The sequence below is a fragment of the Colius striatus genome, chromosome W (assembly GCF_028858725.1).
Source record: "Colius striatus isolate bColStr4 chromosome W, bColStr4.1.hap1, whole genome shotgun sequence".
Classification (NCBI taxonomy): Eukaryota; Metazoa; Chordata; class Aves; order Coliiformes; family Coliidae; genus Colius; species Colius striatus.
The window spans coordinates 20691288-20718585 of record NC_084789.1 but is presented as its reverse complement, the minus strand read 5'-3'; the positions used below and the strand labels follow the sequence as shown (position 1 = coordinate 20718585).

General features: G+C 48.4%; 2 protein-coding genes across 2 annotated transcripts; one reads left to right on the top strand and one right to left on the bottom strand.

Moving 5' to 3' along the window:
• The first annotated feature begins 781 nt into the window (after window positions 1–781).
• LOC133628478 (vacuolar-sorting protein SNF8-like) lies at window positions 782–5840 on the top strand. Its single transcript, XM_062016682.1, has 8 exons — window positions 782–1042; window positions 1477–1527; window positions 2069–2207; window positions 2537–2641; window positions 3346–3418; window positions 4060–4201; window positions 4369–4443; window positions 4863–5840. Exons 1-8 carry the CDS (start codon window positions 989–991, stop codon window positions 4998–5000), a joined length of 777 nt encoding a protein of 258 aa, XP_061872666.1. The 5' UTR covers window positions 782–988; the 3' UTR covers window positions 5001–5840.
• LOC104563368 (ubiquitin-conjugating enzyme E2 Z) lies at window positions 5392–24378 on the bottom strand. Its single transcript, XM_062016681.1, has 7 exons — window positions 24050–24378; window positions 23021–23093; window positions 21126–21313; window positions 12878–12989; window positions 12151–12263; window positions 11583–11673; window positions 5392–7756 (listed from the first exon to the last, which is right to left on the bottom strand). Exons 1-7 carry the CDS (start codon window positions 24364–24366, stop codon window positions 7586–7588), a joined length of 1065 nt encoding a protein of 354 aa, XP_061872665.1. The 5' UTR covers window positions 24367–24378; the 3' UTR covers window positions 5392–7585.
• Window positions 24379–27298: the final 2920 nt, after the last annotated feature.

Sequence of the window (27298 nt, the reverse complement as noted above, 5' to 3'; positions counted from 1 at the left end):
CTGGAAAGATGCCTGGCAGAAAAGGATGTGGGAGTGTTAATTGACAGCTGGCTGAACATGAGCCAGCAGTGTGCCCAGGTGGCCAAGGCAGTAAATAGCATCCTGGCCTGTATCAGAAATAGTGTGACCAGCAGGACTAGGGCAGGGATTGTCCCCCTGTGCTGGGCACTGGTGAGGCTGCACCTTGAATACTGTGTTCAGTGTTGGGCCCCTCACTGCAAGAAAGACACTGAGGGGCTGGAGCATGGCCAGAGATGGAGCACAAGTCTGATAGGGAGTGGCTGAGGGAACTGGGGTGGTTTAGTCTGGAAGAGGCTGAGAGGACACATGATCACTCTCTACAACTTCCTGAAAGGGAGTTGTAGTGAGATGGGGGTCGATCTCTTCAGTAAAGAATGATAGGACCAGGGGAGGTTTAGATTGGAGATGAAGAAAAACTTTTTTACCAAGAGGGTTATTAAGTATTGGAATGGGCTGCCCAGGGAGGTGGTGGAGTCCCCATCCCTGGAGATATTGCAAAGCCGTGTAGATGAGTTGCTGAGAGACATGGGTTAGTTGTGGGCTTGGCAGAGGTTGGACTCGATGATCCTAAAAGTATTTTCCAACCGTAATGATTCTATGATTCCAATGAGTGCTTCAGGCTCATCCTCCCTCCTGACCACCCCTCCCAACCGCACCCGCGGCGGACTCCCCTCCCCCAGAGCGACGCGGCCCCACAAACGGGTCCTTCCCTCCCTCTGGGGAACATTCCTGCCCATCGCGGGGATCTCCCCGCCCCAGTGGGGGCTGAACGCCTTCCCCGGGGGTTACTCCCACCCCCAGAGGCGGTCCCACCGAAAAAACCCAAATCAAGCCTCTCCTCGACTCCCCCCAAATTCCACCCCCACGGACGCCCCGCGCAGTCTGGTCCTCAGCGCCCACCCCCGTCGCGGGGAGATGACGCCCGAGAGATGACGTCGGACGGAGCGCGGAGGGCAGCAGCGCCGGGATGCACCGGCGGGGAGTGGGCGCGGGCGCTATCGCCAAGAGGAAGCTCGCGGAGGTGAGGGGCGACCGGGGATGAGGGGGGCGGACCCGTGTGAGGGGGACCAGGACTCGGACCTGCCGGGCCCGGCGGGGCAGGTACCGGGCCCATGGGAGGGGTGCCAGGACCCATTGACCCCGGGGGAGATCGCCAGGCGCCACCGGTCCCGGGCAGGGAGCTGCCAAGTGCCATTGGTACCGTGTCAGGGGAGACAGACCCTTCGGTCCTGTGGCAGGGGCTGCCAGGTTCCCTGTGGGGCCATTCCCGCCCTCACATCCGTCCTCCCAGACAGCGCCAGCCCTACTCCAAGCACAGAGTTCCCCGGGCTTCCTGACAGCCTCCCCGCTGGCCCGTGACACTGGTGGGTCCATCCTGAAGGAGCAGTTCCGTCATGTAGTTTGAGTTTCTGGTGTCCTCAGCACTGTCTCTCTCATCCCATTTTCCTCCTGCAGGCAAAGTACAAGGAGCGAGGGACCGTCCTGGCTGAAGACCAGCTGACGCAGGTGGGAGATCCACCTCTGGATCGGGAATATCCATCCCTAGCAGTGGCAATAACCCCAGTTGTGAGCCTAGGCACAAACCTGCCTTTGTGTCCCACTCTGCTCTGGTGTCCAGAGCACTGTCCACAAGCAGTGTTGGTAATGATGTCACCCATTAGGCTGCCTTTGCATCAGAGAGCTGTGGTGTTTGCAGCAGGCTTGGCTCTGCCTCCCTTCCCAGGACCTCAGCAGCATCGCAGTCCTGTAGAACTGTTTCTGCCCCATGTACATCACAGAATAACTGCCCCCTGGCCCAGCCCCATTCTGAGCCTTGTCTTCTCTCCACTGTGATCTGACACTGGTTTGAATTCTGTGGTAAAATGTGGATGTTTCTGACTTCATGGAGTGATTTTCTCTGATTTCCACTGGGGCCATCTGCACTGGGTGGGCAGCACATCAGGGACCTGAGTGTTTCTTGAGGGCACTGCTGACTTAGTGGGGACCGTGTTTGTGCAAAAACTGCATCAAGTGTTAAGACAAACACTTCTGTGCAATTCTCTTTCAGATGTCTAAGCAGCTGGACATGTTTAAGACCAACTTAGAAGAGTTTGCCAGCAAACACAAGCAAGAGATCCGTAAAAACCCTGAGTTCCGGGTCCAGTTCCAGGACATGTGTGCAACCATCGGAGTGGATCCTTTGGCATGTGAGGAACAGGCAGTGGGGCTCGTGACTATGGATTCATCTTGCTGCCCTCACACTGTGAACAGCTCACAGTGCAGCTGGTGGAGGTTGTCCTTGAGGAGAGCTGATGGCATTTGGATTCTTGGGGCTCGTGGATTGGTGTGATGTACCTTTGGGTGCTGTTTACTTAAAAGGGTTGGGAAAACAGGTAGAATAACCAAAATAGAGACTCTTCATTAACGGGTCTGAATCCCCACAGTGGAGTTTGCAAGCAGCCTGCTTAATACCAGCAACTTAAGGAAAGGTATTTTTCCCAATGATCTGATCACTTTCCTCTTTCTCTGTTTACAGCTGGTAAGGGATTCTGGTCAGAGATGCTGGGAGTTGGAGACTTCTACTATGAACTAGGCGTGCAGATCATTGAAGTTTGCCTGGCTCTGAAACACAGGAATGGAGGTAAGGATCCCAGTTGTGTCTGGTTTCTAGGGGACACCTCTAACAGGAGGTTACCTGTTCCCTGGGGAAAAACGAGTCGCATGGCTCAGCGTAGTGTCACAAATTACTGAGATGGGAGTTTTGTCTTCCTTGTCCCCAAAAAGCCTTATTTTGTTTCTACCATGTTAACTGGTAATCACCCAGTTTTATTGATTCCTGCAGAGACTGAGCAACTCTGCCCTGCTTGGGTAACAAAGCTGTAACTTGCAGTAGCATGGGGAAGGACCAGGGATCAATGACAATTTTGAAGGAGTACAAAACTGATAAGTCACTGCTTTGAGCCTGGCAGCAAGATTTATCTCCAAAGGATCACAGCAATATACCAAAGAGTTGGAATACCATTGCTAAGTCCCTCATTAAAAGATAGTAGACATTCTTCACTCCAAAAGGGCAATCCGAGACCAGGAATGGGCTACAGCAAAGCCAGCTGAAACTTGAGTCCCAATACATTTATGGGAGAAGGCAACAGCTGACTGCTGCATGTTAGTTCTGGTAACAGAAGTGACTCAATGCTTATCTCACCCAGGGCTGGATGATACCAGCAACAATGAAAAATGGAAGCTTGTAAAATGGAAGGCAGGGCTGAGGCACCCTTGACTGCTCTTGCTGGAGTCATTTTTTTACTGTGCAGTAATGTTTTCCTGTCCCCTTTTGTTGACTCCTAGGTCTGATAACACTGGAAGAACTTCATCAGCAAGTGCTGAAGGGAAGGGGGAAGTTTGCTCAGGATGTCAGCCAGTGAGTGCCTCTGTACTACAGGAAAGGGAGGTCAAGGAGCATGCGGGGAAGGAAAGGGGGTGACTGAGCTCAGCAGCACTCAAAGGTGCTGCTGTTTGTGAGACTCCAAATTTAACTTCTAACAATAGAGCCAATTACACATGATCCACAATTAATGACTTAAGCATTTCAGAAAGCAGCAGTGTGCTTTCTCTGGGAGCCCTAAGGCATAAAGGACTGTTGCTTTGAGCTGGAGACAATTACTCCCCTGCAAATCCAGCTCTCTTACTGCCACAGACTGCTGAAGGTGCTGTGGTCCACCAAGCTGTAAAGAAAAGACTGATACTTGGCACCACAGAAACAAATTTTAGGACACAAATCACCATCATGATCACTAATTGAGGCTTAACCTTAAGGCTTAGGTGCTCTAATGCAAGTGGGTCTCTAATGCAAGTCTTCTGAGAGGGGCACAGATATGCAAAATCATTCTAAATTGCTTCATAAAAACTTTCAGCTGTTGATTACCTGAAACTGCAGTGAGCTCCAAGGAGCTGCTATTGCTTGTAACTTCTGCACGTCACATCTGCCTCACAGAATACAGCGTGCAGTTTGAGAGAGGCTTTCACCTTAAAGCCTTGCATTGACCTCCCTCTGCTTCTCAGGGATGATCTCCTTCGTGCAATCAAGAAGCTGAAGGTCCTGGGGAATGGCTTTGTGATAATCCCTGTTGGTGGAACGTACCTGATCCAGTCGGTGCCAGCTGAACTGAACATGGATCACACTGTCGTCCTGCAGCTGGCAGAGGTATGGAGCAGATTTAAAAATGCAGACACCTTGAAAGAACTTTATTGCTTCCATGACAGGGAACTGTGGTTAGACCAGGCCCATAGGCAAAACTCTCCACATTCTTCTGAAGTATGGACAACAGTCTTGCCTGTAAGCACAGAGTATTTTTTTTCATGTCATTGCAGAAGAAGGGCTATGTAACAGTCAGTGAGATCAGGTCCAGCCTGAAGTGGGAGACCGAACGCGCGAAGCAAGTACTGGTATGTATGAAGGTCTCGTGCCCAGTGAGAGTGCAGTGAGTGCTCCACAGCAGAGCCTGTGCCAGAGATGCATCACCACAGCATGCACATGGCATCCTACAGTGGGCTCAAGGCCGGGCATACACTGCACAAACACAGACTGAGGAAAGCACAATCTCACAAGCTGTACATCTTCCCGTGGCTTCACTGATCTCCATTAAATTTGTATCCTGTTAGCTCAGGTCCTATACAAACACACTGGCAGGCATGGCTGGACGTCTGAACTGTCCTTTTCCCAGTCTAGTGAAATAAAAATTATTGTAGTCCCAGCTCTGCATCCTCCCTTAGCCTAGAATAAATGTGGGGCCAGGCCTCTCTTGTGAATGGCTTCTTGGCCACTGAGTTAAGTTTCACTCACAGTTTCTGCTCTGTTTGTATAGGAACACTTGCTGAAAGAAAGAATGGCCTGGCTGGATATGCAGGCAGCAGGAGAACCTCAGTACTGGCTGCCTGCTCTCTTTGCAGAGCTGTACTCTCAGGAAATCACTCTAGAGGAAGCCAAGGAAGCAATACCTTGACTGCTACATGTTCTGTGCCTGTGTATAATTCTTGTGAGGTTATTTGCATATCACCTGAAACACAGAGATAGTGGACTTGAAATAAAAGTTTTGTAAAAGGTATCTAGCTTGAAAAGTGTAATAGGACTGATTCATACTTGCTTACCTCTGAATTTTCTCCTCTGTTGTGGGTGGAAATGCCATTTACCATTACAGACAACTAATTACCTTGTCATAGGCAAGAGGAAAATTATCTAAGCTGCCATTGCAAGTGCAGTCTCAGAGAATGCAAATATGACTGGCTAAGAGTCACATAATCTTAGGAGCCAGCAGTGACACTGAGAAACTGTTCTGTAGTTCTCTCTTTTCTGTGAATGTGTCATTGTTCCACTGAGGAGTACCACAGTCTAGATTCTGCCAAAACAAACTTTATTGCACAAAAAATCTTATGTACAATAGTATATAAACAAGGTATCTTAGAGTGACTCTTGTGCATATATTTTTTCAACTCAATTAGGTCTAACAATCTATTGCTAAAATATCTCTCCCTAAAGCAGTCATTTGAGGATTGTCACTTTGAAATGGAAACATTCAGAAATGGTAAACCAGACAACATTAGAACTATAAAACTATTACTTCTCTTACAGCAACATGCTAGTTATGTGAATAGTGTCCACAATAAGGCATTTTCTCATTTCGTTGTCTTGGTAGATGGTAACGCCACATGCATCAAACATTGATTTCAGAGCCACCCTGCCTGGGGCAGGCAGCAGAGTCACAGCTCTACCCACGATGCTACTGAAGGGTGAAAAACAACATTGGTGACATTTACAATGGGATTAAAGAGGTGGTGAAACAGCACACGGCTCCTGACTTCTCGGGAGACCCCATTGCCTCCCAAAGATCTCACTTCAAGGTGAACACCGCTTTATTTGCTCTCATCTGGTCTAGGTGTTGAGTGAGTCCTATGTAAGTCCAGCTTTCTCTTGAGGGAAGGAACTGGAGGAACTGTACGTCACCACCATCCAAGTCACACTGATTATATCTTGATGTAATGGCACTGGCAGCCAGCAGGCTTATCCCCAAGAGACTGGCCCTCCCTCAGTAAAAAAGTGCTGTCTAGAATGGTCAGAGTTAAACTTTACAACACTGAGTAAAGGAATTTGTCAGTAAAAGGTGTACACCTCTGAAAAACTCCACCCAGAAGGAGTGGCTTCCTTAGCTAGAGCTGCCTTTCAGTGTGATGCAGCAAGGTAGCAGTGGGGAGGGAGGTGGCAAATAAAATATTACACTGAGTAGAGAGGTGGAAAGCAAAGAGTACTGCAGTTAAGGAAACAAATCAGCTCTGTTCAGAGCAGTCAGAATAAAGTATTTATAGAATGCTAAATTCAAATAATCACCTTAAAAAATACACAAGCTAAACTTATTTTTAAGTGCTCCCTTCATCTCTGACCAATGATGTCCTCACTCTCCCTTCCCAAAACACCAGGATGAACACACCTGCACTCTATTTACGGAATTTTGAGGTTTCCACTTTTCATCTGCCCCTTTGTGCCTGAAGTCTTAGTGGACAAAGTCACTCAGAGCTTGAGTAAAGCTTTCAGAGTAAAGCCCAGGTTCTGCCACTGCTCTTTATCTTTGGTCTGTCTAGAACAGTGTCTAGAAGAAAGATATCAGGTAGATGGGCTCCACAGAGCTGAGAGGCTCCATCTCTCCAAACCCGCATGCAAAGGTTTCGCCTGGGCATGTGATGTCACACCCTGTCACATCCTGGACTCATCAAAGCACTCCCACAGCTACAGCTCCACGTTCAGCATGGCCCCAGGGAAGGGCTCAGTGTCTAGGAACAGAAAAGCTGTAACGAGAATTTACAGTCTAGATCTCATTCTATAATCAAATGGAGGAGGAAAAAAAAAAAAAACCCAAAAAGAAGGAAAAACAACCAGTGTAGGTGTTTGTAGAGAAGTTTCTTGCTGATACAGGACATTGAGTTTTGTTAGAAGCATGTTTGCACAGTCCAAGCTTTCACACAGATAGCCAGATCAGCTTGACCTTGGGCACATGCCAGGAGGAGACTGCCTGAAAACAGTGAGCAGCTGAGAAGAAGTAAAAGCAGGATATTTTTAACCACAGCTGTGCTGAGATTTTGCTTAAACTAAGAGTGTGAGCTTTAGCAATTAACCAATTAGCTTGTGCCAAGTAGCATATTGCTTTGCAGATGTAACCAATTAATGTTATGTTACTATCACCTGAATTCTGTACTAATGTATAAATATCAGTGTGTATTACTAATAAACGAGCACTGACTCTACCTCCATGAGGATACGTCTTTGACTCCGGAAAGCTCCCGCGCATCAGGGTGTTTCAAAAAAAAAAAAAAAACCCTGATGCCACAATCTCTGGCTTTCTAGCAGAGGAAGTACCTTTGAAGAGTAGCCTGTCACAAGCTTGGCTTTTCCTAGCAAGAAATCTCAGTCAGCGTTATCCACTAGAGCAGGACAAGGAGACAGGAGACACTCCGCAGTTGCCTCCACTCTGGCGCTGAGTTGGTTGTCGAGTCTGTCAGGGGAACTCTGGTGTGAGACAGGACAAGTGGCAGCAAAGCTCTAAGCTTTAGAGCAACTTTGAGTGTCTGTCTCTGTCTCAGAGGAGCTGCTCTCAGAGTCTATCTCTGTATTCTCCTGCTGGTGTTTCTCTTGCACCTTCTGACGAATTCCTTGCAAGCGCACCAATAGGGACTGATAGTCAAAGTGGCCTCGTTTTTCACCAAAAGGATCCTGAAAGAAAACCACAGATAAGCCTATTGTATACACCATTTCTGGCAAGAGTGGCTGGAAAGCTGATGTCCAGTTTAGGCCCATCCAGGGACAAAAGATCACAATTAGACTCAAGTACCAAAGACCTGAGAATTGCCAAAGGGCAGGGAGGGCTTAATTGCCCCTTATGGTCCCAGACAAAACAGACCAGGCTACTCGGCTTGGGGAAGAAAACAGAAAATAATTTAATGCAACATCAACTAAAGCATAACCATAAAACCCCAAAACATAACCAACACAAAACAATACAGAGTGGTAAAATGATGAAGAGCACAACCACTCCTTTAAGACCACCTTTGCCCCACTCCTCCCCTCTTCCCGCGCTCAGAGTCCTGATCCCGGTGTCTTTAACTCCTCCCCAACTGAACGGCCCAGGGGGGCAGGGAGTGGGGGTTTTAGTCAGTCTACTCCTGATGGCTTCTGCTGTTTGTCTCTCCTCAGGCCAGGCGGGCTCTGTGCCAGTCCTCCCTGCACCTCCACGGGGTACCTCACACACCCAGCAGCCCTGCATGGGCTGCTCCAACATGTGTTCATCCCAAAGGCTGCAGCTCCTCTCTGCCTCTCGTGTGGGTCTGCTCTGTGGCGCGCAGGCTCTCCAGCACAGCCTGTGCCATGGCCGTCTCCTCACACAGTCTCTTGCCTGTCTGGGTGCACTCACCCAGAGCTGCTGGTACTTCTCAGTCCTGCCATTGCCCTCCATGGGTTGCAAGGGCACAGCTGCGTTCTTGCCACGGGTTGCAGAGGAGTCTCTGATTTGTCACTCCTCCTTCCATCCTCCTTCTCTGACTGTGGGGTCCACAAGGTCACCTCCATCTTGTACCACTCTTACACCTCCTCCCAAGCACTTCAAATTCCCATCCTTAAATAGTGATGGCAGAGGCGCCAGATTGGCCCAGCCAGGACAGAGGTGGGTCTGAACCCAAGAGCTGGGGAAAAGTCCAAAAACTCTTAATCAGGTCTTCACTGCAACCCCACCCCCCTGTTACCAAGCAAAAGCTGCTCCTTGCTAAACCATGACAACTGTCCTACAGAAAAGAATCTGGGGTTGTTAATCGACAGCTGACTGGTCAAGAGGAAACTGGCTCAAGTTGCAACGGAGGAGGTTTAGACTGGAGATGAGGAAGAACTTTTTTACCAAGAGAGTTGTTAGACACTGTCCCAGGCTGCTCAGGGAGGTTGTGGAGTCACCATCCCTGGAAATATTTAGAATCAAACAGTATCTTAAGGGTTGGAAGGGACTTCCAAAGATCATCTAGTCCAACCCCCCTGCCAGAGCAGGATCACCTAGAGTAGGTCACACAGGAACTCATACAGGTGGGTTTTGAATGTCTCCAGAGAAGGAGACTCAACAATCCACCTGGGCAGCCCCTTCCTGTGCTCCCTCGCCTGAACAGGGAAGAAATTCTACCTTGTATTTCTTTGAAACCTCTTGTATTCCAGCTTATACCCATTGTCTTATCATTGGACGTCACTGAAAACAGCCTGGCTCCATCCTCCTGACACTCACCCTTTATGTATTTGTAAACATTAATGAGGTCACCCCTCAGTCTCCTCCAAGCTAAAGAGCCCCAGCTCTTTAGCACCAGCCTTTCATCAGAAGGGAGATGCTCCACTTCTTTAATCATCTCTGTGGCCCTGTGCTGAACTCTTTCCAGCAGCTCCCTGTCCTTCTTGAACTGAGGGGCCCAGAACTGGACACAATATTCCAGATGTGGTCTCACGAGGGCAGAGTAGAGGCGAAGGAGAACCTCTCTCAACCTACTGCCCACAGCCCTTCTAATACACCCCAGGATGCCATTGGCCTTCTTGGCCACGAGGGCACATTGCTGGCTCATGCTCATCCGGCTGTCCACCAGGACCCCCGGATCCCTTTCCCCTACACTACTCTCTAAGAGTTCATTCCCCAACCTGTATTGGTACATGGGCTTATTCTTTCCCAGATACAGGACTCTACACTTGCCCTTGTTGAATGTCATTAGATTTCTCCCTGCCCAACCCTCCAGCCTGTCCAGGTCTCGTTGAATGGCAGACACATTGATGAGGTGCTGAGGGCCATAGGTTAGTGGTAGGCTTGGCAGTGTGAGGGCAGGGGTTGGACTCAATGATCTTAAAGGTCTTTTCTAACCGTAATAAGTCTATGATTCTAAGAGGCAGAAAGAAGAAAGCTGCATAGTAATTGGGTAACAAATGGCAAAAAACTTAAGGGTTAAATCCCATTTTATGATGGAGAGGCCTCTTTACTTTCCAGTATCATGGCAGAAGCTGAAGACTGATGATAATGTCTGTTTGGAGTCTCTTTTGGGAAACCTTACAAACTCAAGCAAACTTCAACACCAGATGAAAGGCCATGCAGACATGAGTTAGGTTTCTACCACCTTCTCTGAGGAAGTAAACTATTTCAAAGGTTTAGTCTCAGAACCATTCCAGGGAGACAGGGAAAACATTACAAATGAAAGACTCTAAAATCCAAAGACTTGACCACACTTGATAGTAGTGCTACAGACCCTGTCCAAATGAAAGCATCACTATTCTCATCTTAAACCAAGGCCCCCAGTTGAGATGTAGCCAAGTCAGAGGCAGAAAGTCTTTGGACTTAACATTTGCTGCTTTTATCCCCGTGCCAGGTTGAAGACACGTTGTCAGGGCTATTATGTATGGTGGTAGAGTTTACACTGTCCTATCTGACAGGAATCTTTGGTACAAGCCAACATGTGGCCCCAGACTTAACAAGACAACACCTTTGACAAGCACTTAACTGATACTGAGCCTGAAGTGACTTCCATTTTAAATACAGGGTAATGAAGACACCACCATCTCTCCAGCACATTGTGTTCATGCTTCTTGCACTAGTATTTACAAGTGAACAGAAAATCAACCATGGCAGTCCTCTAGGAACTGAGCCTAACACAGTGGTCTTCAGAAACTGTGGAGCCTGGCCCCATGAAGGAGATCTTCTAATGTCACCAAACTTCACTCCACAGCCTTCAGTTCAGTACTCTCTGTAGCTAGATGTCAGGCACAGACATTCCTTATGGAATTTCTCATTCCAAACATATCTTGCTTTGGGAGTGCTTTCAATTTATGAATTATACGGCACTGACAGAGGGGGGGAAGGCTCACCTCCATCTTTTCTTAGCAGTGGAATTTCTCAATGAATCAGACAAGAGGTGGCTGATGAGGGAAGAAGACACATCTGTTCATATGCAAATAGCTTGGCAATCTGTTCTTTAAAGTCCATTTCCCTGCAGAAACAAGCTCCTGTATTCAACCTGTCTAGATGTGTCTGCTGTATTGTCACACTTCCTCCCCTAGTAACTTTTGAACTCATCTAACAGAACAAGGAGTGTTCTACCTGCTGTTTGTTTGAGCAAAGAAACCTCAGAACAAGAGAAACTCTAGCAGTGACCCAACAGGAAAATACTGCAATGGAGTTCAGTTGTCACCAGTACTGGATAACCTGCACATACACTCCCTGCTTAACACCAAAGCCACATGAAAACAAAATCTACTGGTTCCTCTGCTGAAACAGGTGTCTCAGGGTCAGCACTCAGAAATCTGTCTTGCAGACATTGTGTGTATCTTCTGAGCTTGGGAATGGTTGTGTTTTATCCACGGGAACGTCTTGGATCTCGGTTTCATGATTCAAAGTTGGAATACACAGTTCATAGAAAAGATCCAGACCCACCCCATGTACCTCTAGGTGTGGCACATTGTTATTTGTCACTAACCACACACTCTTATCCACTAAGGCAGTGTCCTATCAACAAGAAAATTGTCTGCCACTCACCTGCATTATCTGTCCTTGGAGATAAAGTCTCTCTTTACACACCCCTTCATAGAAGTCATAGTATTCCATGAAGGATTTCTCCATTACACCCCTGAGGGCAAACAATCAACACCAAATGACAGTGTTACAACAGTCCCATCATCCAGGGTCACTCCATCCCACTCAATTCCAGTTTGTGTAGTCAGCATGGACACCCAGACAAGTTGTCCCAGACAACAAGGTACAGTCAGACAGGACTCTGAGCTGAAGAGTTCCAGACAGGAAATGCAGCTGAAGAGATTCTGTACATGCTTCCCTAACAGCTGTGCTCCCCTCCCTCTGAGACTGTTTCTTTTTCTTTCCTCATAAGACAAAGCACATTTATTCTCCAACATAAGCCAGAGGCTTCAGCCATTGTGCACACTAACATGGCCTTTGTCAATGCACTGCTCTTGGGCACCACACAGATGCAGCCATCCACTTCAGGGGAAACAAAATAACTCCTCGCAGAAGCAGCTCTCAGGAGGAGCAGCCAGAGAAGTTTATCCTGTTTCCCTTTCCCCACTCCCTCCATGCCTCTTTTCCATACCGTAAGGGCTCAGGACAGGGACACTTTCCTTCCAGCATGTCACACACTGCTACTCGGATGGTCTCATGCCGAATGCACTCGTTATAGTTCTTGCTGTCCCCAGGGTGCCTCTCCTGCAAACAGAATGTGGGCCAGTGAGTCCAGGTGACTGCAATGGCTCTTCATCTCTGTCTCCTGGGCCTGATGAATTTCACTGGTGCATGAACTCACTACAGTTTCTCTGTTCTGTGTAAGCTGAGCTAATTTATACTGCAAATGAAAAGCTGGCAAGATTTTACGTGCCTCCAGAGCCTTGCACTCACAGGTCACAGTTCTGATGACAAATCAACTGATATAAGTTTGCACAGAAACCCGCCTCTCTCCAAGGTGCTGGAGACCATGAAAACCTGAGAAGTTTGGTTCCTCCAAGACAGCATGTCCCAAGGAAGTCATTTCGGTAGTTGTGCAGCAGAGAAATGAGGATCCATCCCATCTCCTCAGCAACTTCTCAAATGCCTCATGTTCTTCTGTTACCTTACATATACGTGAGCTCAGCAGCCTCTGGCTCAGAGCTGGCTGGCAGCTCCCCCTCAAGCTCTGACTAGAGGCACAGCAAGCTAGAAAAGAGACAAGCAACATAACCTACTCTTGTCCCTGTTTCCAGAATTGGATTTGCTACCAGGAGCAAGGTGTGGAGGGAAGAGACAAGCAGTTGCAGAATCAGAGATGATCCACCACAAACTCTTACCTGCTCAAAGCCGGGTTCATTGTGATAGGGGTTCTCAGTCATCAGAGACTGGATAGAGATGAGGACTGAAGAGATACTCTGTGCTGGGCTCCACGCAGGCCCTGTCCAGGTGCTGAGGCATCAAAACACAAAAGCATCAATTAACAACACAGGACTGTCTGGTGAGCACCATTCCTCCAACTGCCAAAGATCAGAAAAGCTTGGGAAACCACAGCTACACCTTACAGCAATAAGAGAGGAAAATAAACAGTTGTTACAAATACAGAAAACACTGGATACTGAGAAAGTTTTCAAGAAAACAGTAATTCATTCTCTCAACCAAATGAGTGCTTTAGTGCAAAAAAAGAGGCTGGTAAACCTCACTCCACTGCTAACACACAGAGGGCATCAGAGTTGAGGAAAGTAACATTTCTGAGCATTTCACAGGGCACTTTAAAGCTACGGCTACCATCTCACCACTGCAGACTGGAACAACATGAGCTACCAGCTCCACCATAAGTCAAATCCAACAATCCTTAAGAATTGAAATTTGATTTTCAGGACTCAAACAAGACCATCACTTGTGTGGTTTGTAGTGCAGACACCTGGTACAAGGACTGCCATCAAAAGCACTAACGAATGCTCTGCTATATGGATAAGGTGACCATTTCGTACACACAGAGTCACAAAAGTCTTTGCATAGAACAGCACAAACAGAAAAGGTTGTTCTGCCACTTGTCCTTGATATCCTTGTTCCAGATACAGACTTGTCTCCCTGCAAGCTGAGCAAGGATGTGCTGACCCACATATGCTCTTACTAAACCCTGTCATTCGTAGCTCCCTTTGCACTTCCCATTTCTCCTAAGGCCAAGGCTCTTTGACCATTCTTCAATTTAGCTTCCATGCCAGGGCTACAACTGCATGAGCAACAAGGCAGCTTGCCTGGGAGCTGCTGGGCATAAGATCCCCAGGATATAGACGTGCCCTATTTGCAGTGGGTCTGGGATGGTAGTGATTTTCCACAGCAGCTCTTGCAGTGCTGTGCTTACTGTTGGTATCAATATTATGACTACTACTGGCACAGCATCAGGGCTGTCCCTCCAGCATTCCTTCCCCCACCTTCACCAATAGCTGTGGGTGGGCACAATCTTGGGAGGCACCACGGCCAGAACAGCTGACCCAGGCTCACCAAGGAGATATTCCATACCATATGACATTAGCTCGGTAATATAAACTGGGGGAGAGGAGCAGGAAGGGGAGGCAAGATTCATTTCTGGCCTTCCAAAAGCAACCGCTACGCGTACCGCAGCCCTGCTTCTCGGGAGGTGGCCGGACATCGCTGCTGATGGGAAGTAGAGAGTAACAGCTTTATCTGCTTTTGCTTTGCTTCCCGCACACGCGGCTTTGCTGCTTCTTTATTAAACTGCTTTTATCTCAACCCACGAGACTCCCATCTTATTTTCTCCCCTTCCCTGGCTTGCTGAGGAGGTGGGGGACAGAGTGGTGTGGTGGGCACCTGGCATCCAGCCAGGGTCAAGCTACCACAGCCTTTTTGGCATTCAACCAAGGGCGAGATAATAGCAGTTTTACATTAAATGCATTGTAATTACAGTAAGCTAATGAGTGCAAAGCTCCTGTGCTGGTCACAGAGCTTTGCTGTAATGCAGCTTATTTTTCACTTTGTAATGTTTGGGAACATGCTGCTACTAACACTCTGTGCTGCGCGCTAACCTTGAAAGCTTTGCTAAGTTGGCTGTATGACTTTGTGAAAAGGATGAAAGGGCCTTAGAACATGATGGCCCAAATAATAATTGTGAGTCTCATTCTGTTACTGATGGATTTACTGTGCTGTGGGAGCTATCTTGTGGAGGTCCTGGGACAACGCACCTCTTTCCCCTCAGCTCGGACTGATCTAGACAATTTTGTTATACAGACTTCCCAGGTCCTTAGTCACCCTTATATGAGAGTTTTAATATTACTAATTAACATGGCTGGTATATTACATATTTTGTGGAATCTGGACTCATCTGGGCATCAGAGAGGACAAATTTGGGATGGAAACATGTTAAAATGCCCCCTGAAGCGGCCAGTCCCTGGGTGGCAGGGTGTGTGGATGAATCTGGGCAAATTCCTAGGACGGTTATCACCTCCTGTAACCTGGGATTTTACACCGGAACAGATAAAAAAAAACGCTTTACTGGCACATCACCCGATAGAAGGGTGTCTTGCCTACCCCAGTGAGGCCCATCAGGTTGAGGCACTATACTGGGGCGTAGCCTCTGCCTACTGAGCCACACTCCAGTCCTCTCAGAGAACTATGATTGAAGTGGAAACTCAAACTGTATCTGAGACCACCATGGTTGAGTCAGGGAATCAAACAATAACCACAGTGGTTGCCCTAGTAGTGAAAAAGAAACAGTGGATAAGGAGGTCAACAAGTCCATATCATTGATTAGTAAGGGCAGAAGAGGAGGAAGAGGAAAGGTTAGAAGAAGCAGCTGGTCCTTCAGTAAGGAGATCAGAAGAAGGAGTGAAAGAAATCGAAAAGGAAATGGAAACTACTCGGTCCCTCACCTCATCAGAACTTCTAGATATGAGAAAAAATTCCAGTCACCAGCCAGGTGGGATAACGGGGCTGAGTCAGCAATTGGAAGGTAGGGAAGCCCAACAGCTGGCATCTCTTGCTAGGGACTGGGGAATTGATAGAGGCACTGGAAAGAAGACCTCAATTTGCAGTCTCTGGAAACGGCTTCTCTCAAGTGTAAGGGCAAGATATCCATTCAAGGAAAATCTTGTAAATGCCCGAGGAAAGTGGACTAGAGCTGATGAAGGCATCCAATATCTAAGGGAATTAGCTGTGTTGGAAGTCATCTATGGTGATCTAGATAATGCTGAGGCCTCCACAGATCCAGACGATGTCCAGTGTACACGGGCCATGTTGAGAAAAGTGATTCAGAGTGCCCCAGCTACATATTCTAATATCTTGGCAATGGTGTATCACCCAGACATGGATATACCAACAGTGGAGAGAATATCTTCTTAGTTGCAAAACTATGAAGAGAGCCTCTGCACCTCCTCACCAGTGTGGGATGATGGCTTGGCTGTCAGAATCGCCCCAAGAATTCGGTCATCCACTGCCCCGACCAGGGGAAAAGGAAGTCCCAGACACAGGAGTACACCGCGAAATGAACTCTGGCTCTTTTTGCGTGGCCAAGGAGAAGATATGAGGAAATGGGATGGTGAACCCACTTTTAAGCTGGAAGCGCGTGTACGTGAACTAAGGGGGAAGACAGCTGTTAGAAAAGGATCACCCAAGAGGGCTGTCAGCATAGTAGTTGCCAGAACAAAAGAGGACAATCAACAATCTCCAAGATATAGAAGAACTGCCACCACCTCCTTCAATGCCAATGATGGGACTTCAGGTCTAAAATTGCAAGGATCAGATAGTGAATACTCTGATGAAGAACAGAAATAGAGGCTCCCTGCCTCCAGCCAGGAGGAGGAAAGGGATGACTACTGGAAAGGGATGAATCTACTGGACTGTGTGGGTTCGATGGCCTGGCACATCAAACCCACAAAGGTATAAAGTCTTAGTAGACACAGGGGCACAGTGTACATTGATGCCATCAAGGTATAGAGGCACAGATTCTGTCTGGATCTCTGGAGTGACATGGGGATGTCAAAAATTATCCGTATTAGAGGCTGAAGTGAGCTTAACCGGGGACAAATAGGAAAACCACCCCATTGTGTCTGGTCCAGAGGCCCCTTGTATTCTTGGCATAGATTACCCCAGGAGAGGGTACTTCAAAGACCCCAAGGAGTATCGATGGACTTTTGGTATAGCCACTGTAGATATAGAGAAATCAAACAACTCTCCAGTTTACCTGGCCTCTCAGAAGACCCTTTTGTTGTGGGATTGCTGCGAGTTCAAGAGCAACAGGTACCAGTTGCTACCAGGACGGTGCACCGGAGGCAATATTGCACGAACCGAGATTCCCTGGCTCCCATCCGTGAGTTGATTCATCAACTGGAGACTCAAGGAGTAATCAGCAAAACTCATTCCCCATTTAATAGTCCCATATGGCCTGTGAAAAAATCTGATGGGAGGTGCAGGTTAACAGTAGACTATCGTGGCCTGAATGAAGTGACACCACCACTGAGTGCTGCTGTACCAGACATGTTAGAGCTCCAGTATGAACTGGAGTCAAAAGCAGCCAAGTGCTATGCTACAGTCGACATCACCAATGCATTTTTCTCAATTCCGTTGGCAGCAGAGTACAGGCCACAATTCGTCTTCACATGGAGAGGTGTCCAATATACCTGGAATCGATTGCCCCAGGGGTGGAAACATAGTCCTACCATTTGTCATGGTCTAATCCAAACTGTGCTGGAAATGGGTGATGCCCCCGAACATTTACAGTACATTGATGACATAATTGTATGGGGCAACAAGGCAGAAGAAGTGTTTGAGAAAGGGAAAAGAATAATTCAGATTCTTCTAAAAGCTGTTTTTGCTGTTAAAAGGAGCAAAGTAAAGGGACCTGCACAAGAGATACAGTTCTTGGGCATAAAATGGCAGGATGGGCATCTGCATGTGCCTATGGATGTTGTGAACAAAATAGCGACTATGTCTCAACCAACTAATAAGAAAGAAACACAAGCTTTCCTGGGCTTTGTGGGATTCTGGAGGATGCATATCCCAGGTTATAGTCAGCTTGTGAGCCCTCTTCTTAGAGTAACCAGAAAGAAGAACTGTTTTTTGAGTTGGGCCTTGAGCAACAACAAGCTTTTCAACAAATTAAATAGGAAATAGCTCGTGCAGTCGCCCTTGGGCCCATCCATACAGGACCAGATGTGCAAAATATCCTCTACACTGCCGCTGGAGAGCAGGGTCTCACCTGGAGCCTCTGGCAGAAAACATCTGGAGAAACCTGAGGTTGACCATTAGGGTTTTGGAGCCGAGGATATCGAGGATCAGAAGCCCACTACACTGAAAAAGAAATACTAGCAGCATATGAGGGACTTCGAGCTGCTTCAGAAGTCATTGGCACAGAAGCTCATCTCCTCTTGGCACCACGTCCGCCTGTGTTACACTGGATGTTCAAAGGGAAAACCCCTTCTATACATCATGCAACCAGCGCTACATGGAGTAAGTGGATGGTGCTGATTACACAACGATCTCAGATGGGGAAATCTAATCGCCCAGGAATCCTGGAAGAAATCATGGACTGGTCAGAAGGCAGAGATTTTGGAGCATTGCCTGAGGAAGTAGCTCGTCCCCAAGAGGCACCACCATATAATGAACTATCAGAAGATGAGAGGCATTATGCTTTGTTTACTGATGGATCCTGTTGCGTGGTAGGAAATCATCGTAAGTGGAAAGCTGCTGTGTGGAGTCCCACATGACGAGTTGTTGAGGCCACTGAAGGAGAAGGTGAGTTGAGTCAGTTTGCTGAAGTGAAAGCCATCCAACTAGCTCTAGAGATTGCAGAATAAGAGGTGGCCAGTACTCTATACTAACTCCTGGATGGTGGCTAATGCCCTATGGGGATGACTACAGCAATGGAAGAAGACTAACTGTCAGTGCAGTGTCATCTGGGCTGCTGCAAGACATTGCTGCTCGGGTGGAAAATATGACTCTGAAAGTGCGTCATGTAGATGCTGATGTGCCCAAAAGCTGTACCAATGAAGAACAATGGAACAACCAACAGGTAGACAAAGCTGCCAAAACTGAAGTAGCTCAGGTAGACCTAGACTGGGAAATACTGTCTTGGGCCTTGAAAGGCAAGTTTTGTGGCGACACGGCACTCCAGAAAGAATTGAATCAGATAATGGGACTAATTTTCAAAATAATCTCATAAACTCCTGGGCAAAGAAACATGGCATTAAGTGGATATACCACATCCCCTATCACCCACAAGCCTCTGGAAAGATTGAAAGATATAATGGATTACTAAAGACCATGTTGAGAGCACTGGGCAATGGGGCATGGAAGCAGTGGGATAAAAATTGAGCAGAAGCCACTTGGCTGGTTAACAGCAGAGGTTCAACTAACCATCCTGGTCCTGCCCAAACAAAACCCCTACATACTGTGGGAGGAGATAAGGTCCCTGTAGTGCACCCAGGGAAATGGCTGGGGAAGGCAGTATGGGTTGCACCTCCCATGGGAAAGGGCAAACCCATTCGTGGGATTGTCTTTGCTCAGGGGCCTGGGTGTACTTGGTGGGTGATGAGAAAGGATGGGGAAACTTGATGTGTACCTCAAGGAGATTTAACCTTGGGGGAAAAATAACCTGTTATGTGAGTTGTCTGTTGTAGGCGATGAGGTATGAACTTCGCAAGAAACCGGACAAGTGGACAAATCAAGCCGGTGCTGGTGCCCAACACTGAACACACTGTTTCCCCTGGCCTGGATATCCATCTTGATGGATGAGACATAAGTTATGGCCTGCTCCAGTGAACATCTGCAGAGGATGAAAGATATAAGAATGTTGTTCATTTGTTCGATGCAAGAGGGAATACAAGAATGGTGTTTGTCTGTTGAAGAGTGGGGATACTGGTTAATGAGAGTATATAAGAATGTATATGGGTTGTTAAGATGGTTTGTCTGAGCATGACATAAATGGTATGGAATAAGGGGTGGAGACTGTAGTGGGTCTGGGATGGTAGTGATTTTCCACAGCAGCTCTTGCAGTGCTGTGCTTACTGTTGGTATCAATATTATGACTACTACTGGCACAGCATCAGGGCTGTCCCTCCAGCATTCCTTCCCCCACCTTCACCAATAGCTGTGGGTGGGCACAATCTTGGGAGGCACCACGGCCAGAACAGCTGACCCAGGCTGACCAAGGAGATATTCCATACCATATGATGTCAGCTCAGTAATATAAACTGGGGGAGAGGAGCAGGAAGGGGAGGCAAGATTCATTTCTGGCCTTCCAAAAGCAACCACTACACGTACCGCAGCCCTGCTTCTCGGGAGGTGGCCGGACATCGCTGCTGATGGGAAGTAGAGAGTAACAGCTTTATCTGCTTTCGCTTTGCTTCCCACGCACGCGGCTTTGCTGTTTCTTTATTAAACTGCTTTTATCTCAACCCACGAGACTCCCATCTTATTTTCTCCCCTTCCCTGGCTTACTGAGGAGGTGGGTGACAGAGTGGTGTGGTGGGCACCTGGCATCCAGCCAGGCTCAAACTACCACACCTATACACCTCAGTGCTTTGCAGGTGCTGGCATCCAGCTCACTCTATCAGGAAGGCTCCTATGCTGGGAAGGTGTTTCCCAATACAACACATCTCTCTGCAGGCCCAGGGCCAGTATTTATCAGCTGATGGCTATCAGCTACTTGGACCAACTCTGGTGTAAGTGGCACATGCACAGCACCGCAGAAACCACCCCAGTTATAACCTCATCAGCGCTCAGAGTCCTGCTGATGGATCCAATCCCTAGAGCAAACGAAGCCATCACAGCCCCTTCCTCACCTGGCTGTAGCTACCACCCCTCTGCAGCAGCAGGAGCCAGGTACCAAGACCCCAATTGCACCAGCCCAGGGCCTCCACAAAAGCCCTTCCTTCCTGGCAACTGAAACTCTCCCAGCTGGGGTTGGGAACATCACACCCTGTCCAGGGCTCCTCTGGCAGAGCCATAAGAGCTATTCCACCAACCAGGTCTTTCTCAGGTTTAAAAATCAAGCAGGCGGGGAACAAGCATTTGCAGCAGCAGAGCCTGTTTGAACAGGCAGCGTGGGAAGCAGAGCTTGTTTATCATTACACCCACCACTCAGCCCCACATACCATCTGTAGGTGGAAGCCCAGAGCAATCAAATGACTCGCAAGGAAGATCTTAGTGGCTTTTCATTTTATTTATTTCTTTTTCAACTCACGCAGAGAGAAGAAATTAAAACCACAAAAACCTCCATTCAAACAACATCCAGGACCAGACTAAGAAGCACAGAAGGGGAAGAGACACGGTGTTTGGGCAGAGGCTTTGCAAGGGGAAGCAGGGGGCAGCACCCACCGAACTTCATGCTTCCCCTGCTCTGTCCTCAGGTGCTTTCAAAGGCAACTTAAGACTCATATTTCAGTAGAGGAATTTGTGCTGCTTTACGACTCTGATTCTGCACACAACTTCAGTGAAGCGTAAAGGTGCATCCAAGCACAGGTCTGGGGCAAGATCAGGGCACAAAGCGCTGAGAAAGATGCATGAGGCAGAATACAGCCTGCAGCCACCTCCTCATTTCCCATAAAAACAGCCAAAGTCTCCTCTTACCCTAGAATACTCAGGCAGACTTTCCCATTGCGGTAGAAGTTGGGGTTAAACCTCACTGTGTTATTTCCCGTTGTCATCAGTTTGACCCTTGGTGGGTGGATGGGATAATCTGGAGGACAGCGAAACAGGAACAAGAAGAAACCCCCTTCATAAGGCGTGTCAAATGGGCCTGTGATCAATGTATGAATCTGGAAAACAAAAGCCTGTCTTGCGCACCACTTCAAAATTGTGCAGCACCGTCAAATCCTCCACAAAGCCAACCAAAGGCAAGAAACCTCCACCCAGGCAGCACCACCGAGGCAGCAACTCTCACGAGCACACACCATGTGCAGGCCAGACAGAATCCTCCCTCCTTAGCCAGAGCCACTGCTGCGCACTTCTCTCCCCTCTGCCACGCTCAATGTGCAAAGCAGGTTTGCAGCGCAAGGGTTGGCCACAGTCCACCACAGCTGCCTCCCATACATCTCTATACGGTCCAAACCAGACTGAATCACAGTTCAGCTGGTGAGCTCTGCTTAAAAGAAAAAAAAAAAATCAAATATGAAAAAAAATCTAATTTTAGAAAGAAAAAAAATTCAGAATTTCTGCCAAAACTGCTCAGTTTTATGGCCTCGTGCTGATTTGGTCTTATTAAAACCACTCAACTTCCTCTGCCAGGATCCAAAATTAAAACCCTATTCTCTCCATGCTAATTACTCTCATAGATCCCAATTGTATACCAGGAAATGTACTCCCTTTGGGCTATTAAGGAAGCTGGCTCCCCAAGTGATCCAAACAGCCTTCTTTAATGATTCCCTTAACCTCCCTGGGATTTCAGTTAAAAGCCCCAAGGCTGGTGCTCTACAAACCCTCATTTCCGTTGATGGGCATTTTGGCAGTTTCAGCTTCCAGCACTAAGGGAAATCAGAGCTGCAGCAAAGTGCCCCAAGTGGGAGCTGGCTGTGCAGAGACACTCCTTTTGTGCTACCTCCAAAAACCTGGGGAGGTCCAAATCAGGCAGGCACTTACATGGGAGTGGGAGGGGATTTGAGGGAATCTGAAGGATGTGATGTTTTTCAGGGGGATGGGAGAAGTGTGCAGCAGGGGAAAAAAAAAACAAAGCAACCTTGCACACACACACAACTCTGAGAAACCAGTCCAGGGTCACACAGGCTGGAAAAAGGGCAGCACCAGCCAAGAAACACACTGGATCAAGAACATCATTTGAGCAACCCCTGCCTCCTAGATCACTGTATTCTCTCTGACATAACTGGAAATTCCCAGTCCTGGAAAGCCCCTTGCTAGGAGGGGAAGAAGCGGGGCAGGAGGGGCTGTAGCCATGGCTGTGTCTGCAGGGAGCAGGGCTGCTGGAGGTGATGCAGCAGGGACGGCTGTGTGGGTCAGTCCTACACACAACCTGGTACTGTGAGGACCCAGTGGGCAGCTCCACAGCAGGACAGGGCCGTGAGTGCAGGGACACATCCCCACCAGCTCACAATTAAATACCTCCAAGTGCCACAGGCAGATTACAGACACCCCCACACTGCTTGTGGCTAATGGATGCTTCTCTGTTTTCCACCCTCTCCAGAAGCTCCCTGTGACCAACAGCTTCCCATGGAGCTCCCTCTTATTTGGGCCACTAAAGCAGAGCTGGCTTTACCTGTGCAAGCTCCTCAGATCCCTGTGATGCTATCTCTCCACAGAGCCAGTTTCCTTGAGAGCCTCCTCCCATTTTAAATGCAGCCCATCTCAGTTGTCACCAAGAAAACCGAAGCCTCATTATGCTCTTGCAAGACTCACCCTGACTTCTCTCAAAACATCAAGGGAATACTCAATTTGAGCAAACCCTTAAAACAACCATCAACAGCAACATACTAAGAAGAGGAAAGTTGGACTAGTTCCAAATCTTCTCTTACCTTGGTCATGTCATGGGGATCAGGCACAACAAACATTCCCGGGGGTGGTTCCTTGTAAATAGACATGATGTCCCTGAAGAAAGGAAACAGGAATTACTCAAGATCTTCCTTGGCATTCATCAGCCCTTGAGGCACAGAACAGAACATTCTAGATGACAAATCAATGCATGGGTGCAAAGGGACACATTTTTAAGATAAAAACTTGCAACTCAAAGAGCTTTTGCCCAACTGTTTTTTTGGCTAAGCTCTTCCAACTTACCCCTCAAAATAGTGCTCAAGAGCACAAGCAGCATTCAATGAAACAACACTCAAGGCATCAGACCAAGTCCACCTAGACTACCTGCTGCCTTGTATCTTACCAGAGATCAGCTCCAGCACAAAAACTTCAACCGTAAGCTTCCCCTAAGGTTTAAAAGTTCTCTTACGTAAAGTTTGTTGTTTGAAGGATGATTTTCCTCCCCTGTGTTTTCCTTCTACACACTCAGACTACATACAGGATCCCTTTCTGTGCTGGTTTTGGCTGGGATAGAGTTAACTATCTTCATAATAGCTCATATGGGGCTACAGTTTTGGATCTGTGCTGAAACAGTGGTGATAACACAGGAATGTTTTAGTTGCCACTGAATAGTGCTTACACAGTCAAGGCCTTCTCTGCCAGGAGGAGCTGGAGGTGCACGAGAAGCTGGGAGGAGACACAGCTGGGACAGCCAACCCCAACTGACCCCAGGGATATCCCAGACCATAGAGTGTCACACTCAGCATATAGAGCTGGGACCGAAAGAGGAATGGGGGACATTCAGAGTGATGATGTTTGGCTTCCCCAGAGACCTGCTCTCCTGGAGATGCCTGAGCCCCTGCCTGAGGAGGGGATGCGGTGAATTAACTCCTTGCTTTGCTTGCATGCACAGCTTTATCAGTGTGCCTTTATCTCAACCCACAAATTTTCTCAATTTTACTTTTTCTTATCCTCTCCCCATCACACTGGAGGGTGCGGAGGGTGTGGAGGGCAGGGCAGGGAGGGTCGCTCACCGTTTGATCCGCAGGAGGCAGGCCGGGCTGGGCCGTTCGCTATCCCAGTCGCCGCTGACCGTGGGGTCCCAGAAGGCGGAGTGCGTGAGGAGCGCGGCTGCCGCGGCCGCCGCGATGGGGGCCCCACCGCTCCCCGGGGCGACGCCGGCGCCCTGCGTCGCAGCGCCGAAGCCCGCCGCCGCCCACAACTCAGCAGGGATGAAGACGCCGGGGCTGCCCGCTCCGCCGCCGCCCGGGCCGGCCGAGGTGCCGCCGCTGCCCGCCGCCGCCAGAACCGCGGCGGGGGCCGCCTCCTCGGCCGCCGGATTCTCCGCCATTCCGCACCCGGCCTCGGGGAACACCGCTTCCGGGACTCCGCACCAGCGCGTGCGCCGAGCAGAGCAACCCCCGCGTAGCGCCTCCCCCGCCGGCCAGAACGACGCCGGCTCAGACTCCCCCCAGACACCAGCAAGTCTCCACCGGGTGCCAGAGCAGTCCTGCCACAGAGGCGCCTCCCTGTAGGCAAGTGTGCCGCTGGGAGCAGCGCGCCCTCTCCTGCAGCGGAGGTCTCCCGGCCTGGAGGCAGCAGAAATTGCTAGTTGGGGTGCTTTTGGGTGGAAAAAGCTGTTGGGAAGCATCTGCAGCAGTGTTCCATCAGTGTTTCCAGATAAAAGAAAATCACGGTAGGTAGATCAAAGCAGTCCTTACTAGGTAACTAAAGTTAAGTTGTACCGATCAAGATAATATCCCTTGCAAAGAACATTCTGGAACCGATGGACTCAGCACAGGCATGCTATTTAAGTTTCTAAAGAAAAGGCCAACTTGGCAGAGAGAAGCAAGGGTGAGGTACCCTTAACTGAACTACCTTCATTATAATACTAAAAATCACACTTACGGGTCAAAAAGATCCCTGCCCTGATGAAGGCCCTTCCACTGGGCATGACTAGGAGTAAAATAATTATGTAAGCCATATTATAATTGTATGATAATCACTAACCAATTATTATAGCAGGGAGTGTATGAATTCTGTGACTTTTCTGTATAAATACCTCAAGGGAGATCATCTTCCCCCTCTGCTCTGCCCTGGTGAGGCCTCATCTGGAGTCTTGTGTTCAGTTCTGGGCTCCTCAGCTTAAGAGGAACAGGGAACAGCTGGAGGGAGTCCAGCACAGGGCCATCAAGATGATCAGGGAACTGGAGCATCTTCCTTATGAGGAAAGGCTGTGGGAACTGGGGCTGTTTAGCCTGGAGAAGACTGAGGGGAAACCTCATTAACACTTGTAAGTACCTGAAGGGTGGATGTCAGGAGTGACACTTTTTTGGTGTCCAGTGAAAGGACAGTAATGGAGACAAGCTGGAACACAAAAAAAATCCACTTAAACACAAGGAAAAACTTCTTTGCTGTGAGGGGACCCTGGCCCAGGCAGGGCATGGAGGCTCCTTATCGGGAGATTTCCAAACCTGCCTGCACATGTTCCCGTGCCCCCTGATCGAGGGGAACCTGCTTTAGCAGGGGGTTGGGCTGAAGGAGCCCTTCCAACCCCCACCATTCTGTGATTCTATGATAAAGCACAGAAACTTCTGTCAGGTGTGCTGCCTTTGTGGCATTATCCCCCAGCACCAATGACTACGCAGCCAGGAAATAAAGCAGTATCTCGACTCTGTGTGTAGACTTTGACTAGCTTAGGCACCAGATACTGTCTCAGGAAAACAGCACTGTTGGATAAGTGCCAAGTGCTACAACTTGCTCTCAGCACCCTGGGAAGATTCCCAAAGCACAGTGCTATTGCTATAGGGTTATGTTTGTACCCAGCAGCCAGCCTGGCTGCAATTGGAGGATTTTTTCTTCCCTAGTTCAACCACCAAGTCTTCCTTGAGTTCTTTATTTCTGAGCCACATTTCTCTGAGATGTCTCAGGGACATTTCCCCTCACAGCTATTATAGAGGGACAGGGTAATTCCTGTACTCCCATTCGCATGCCCAGGAAGGTCACAACTATGCTTCAGAGACTTTAATGCAGCTACTCTGCATGCTTAATTCAATTACCTAGAGGAGATAACTACACAGACTCATCTTCCTTAAAGGGACAGCTTTCTCACCACTAGGTCCAAGATTCAGGTTACAGTTTAGCTTCTCCCTTCCTACTATCCTTCAATCTCTAAAACAGCTGAAGCATGTAACTGTTTTGGGGGCAAAAAAGCAACAACTCAGCTGTGGTCTTGTATGTAAACTGTTGCTTTGAGGAGGCACATGAATAGAATCATAGAATGGTAGGGTTGGAAGGGACCTTTAGAGGTCATCTCGTCCAAACCCCCTGTAGAAGCAGGTTCACCTAGATCAGGTCACTTAGGAACATGTCCAGGTGGGTCTTGAAGACCTCCAAGGAAGGAGACTCCACAACCCCTCTGGGCAGCCTGTTCTACTGCTCCCTCACCCTCACAGTAAAATAGTTTTTTCTTATATTTAAGTGGAACTTTTTGTGTTCCAGCTTCATCCCATTACCCCTTGTCCTGTTGCTAGCCACTATAGAAAAAAGGGATGTCCCAATCTCTTGACACCCATCCTTTAGGTATTTATAAATGTTAATAAGATCTCCCCTCAGTCTCCTCTTTTCTAGACTAAAAAGCCCCAGTTCCCACAGTCTTTCCTCATATGAAAGATGTTCCAGTCCCCTGATCATCTTGGTGGCCCTGGGCTGGACTCTCTCCAGCAGTTCTCTGTCCCTCTTGAGCTGGGGAGCCCAGAACTGGACACAGTACTCCAGATGAAGCCTCATCAGGGCAGAATAGAGGGGGAGAAGAACCTTCCTTGACCTGCTGCCCACACTCTTCTTGATGCATCCCAGGATGCCATTGGCCTTCTTGGCCACAAGGGAACATTGCTGGCTCAATGTCAGTTTATTATCAATCAGGACTTCCCTCTCTCTCTCTGCAGAGCTGCTCTTCAGCAGTTCAACCCTCAGCCTATATTGGTGCATTGGGCTGTTCCTTCCCAGATGCAGGACTCTGCACTTGTCCTTGTTGAACCTCATGAGGTTCCTCTCTGCCCAACTCTCAAGCCGGTCGAGATTCCACTGAATGGCAGCACAGCCTTCTGGGGAATCAGCCAGTCCTCCCAGTTTGGTGCCATCAGGGAACTTGCTGAGGGTACACTCTGTCCCCTCATCCAGGTCATTGATGATGTTTGTTGTAGTGGTGCAAGCAATACTGATGCAAAGATGTAGAGAATATAGGTAATGCACGTGCAGAGACATACATGGGCAACATTGCA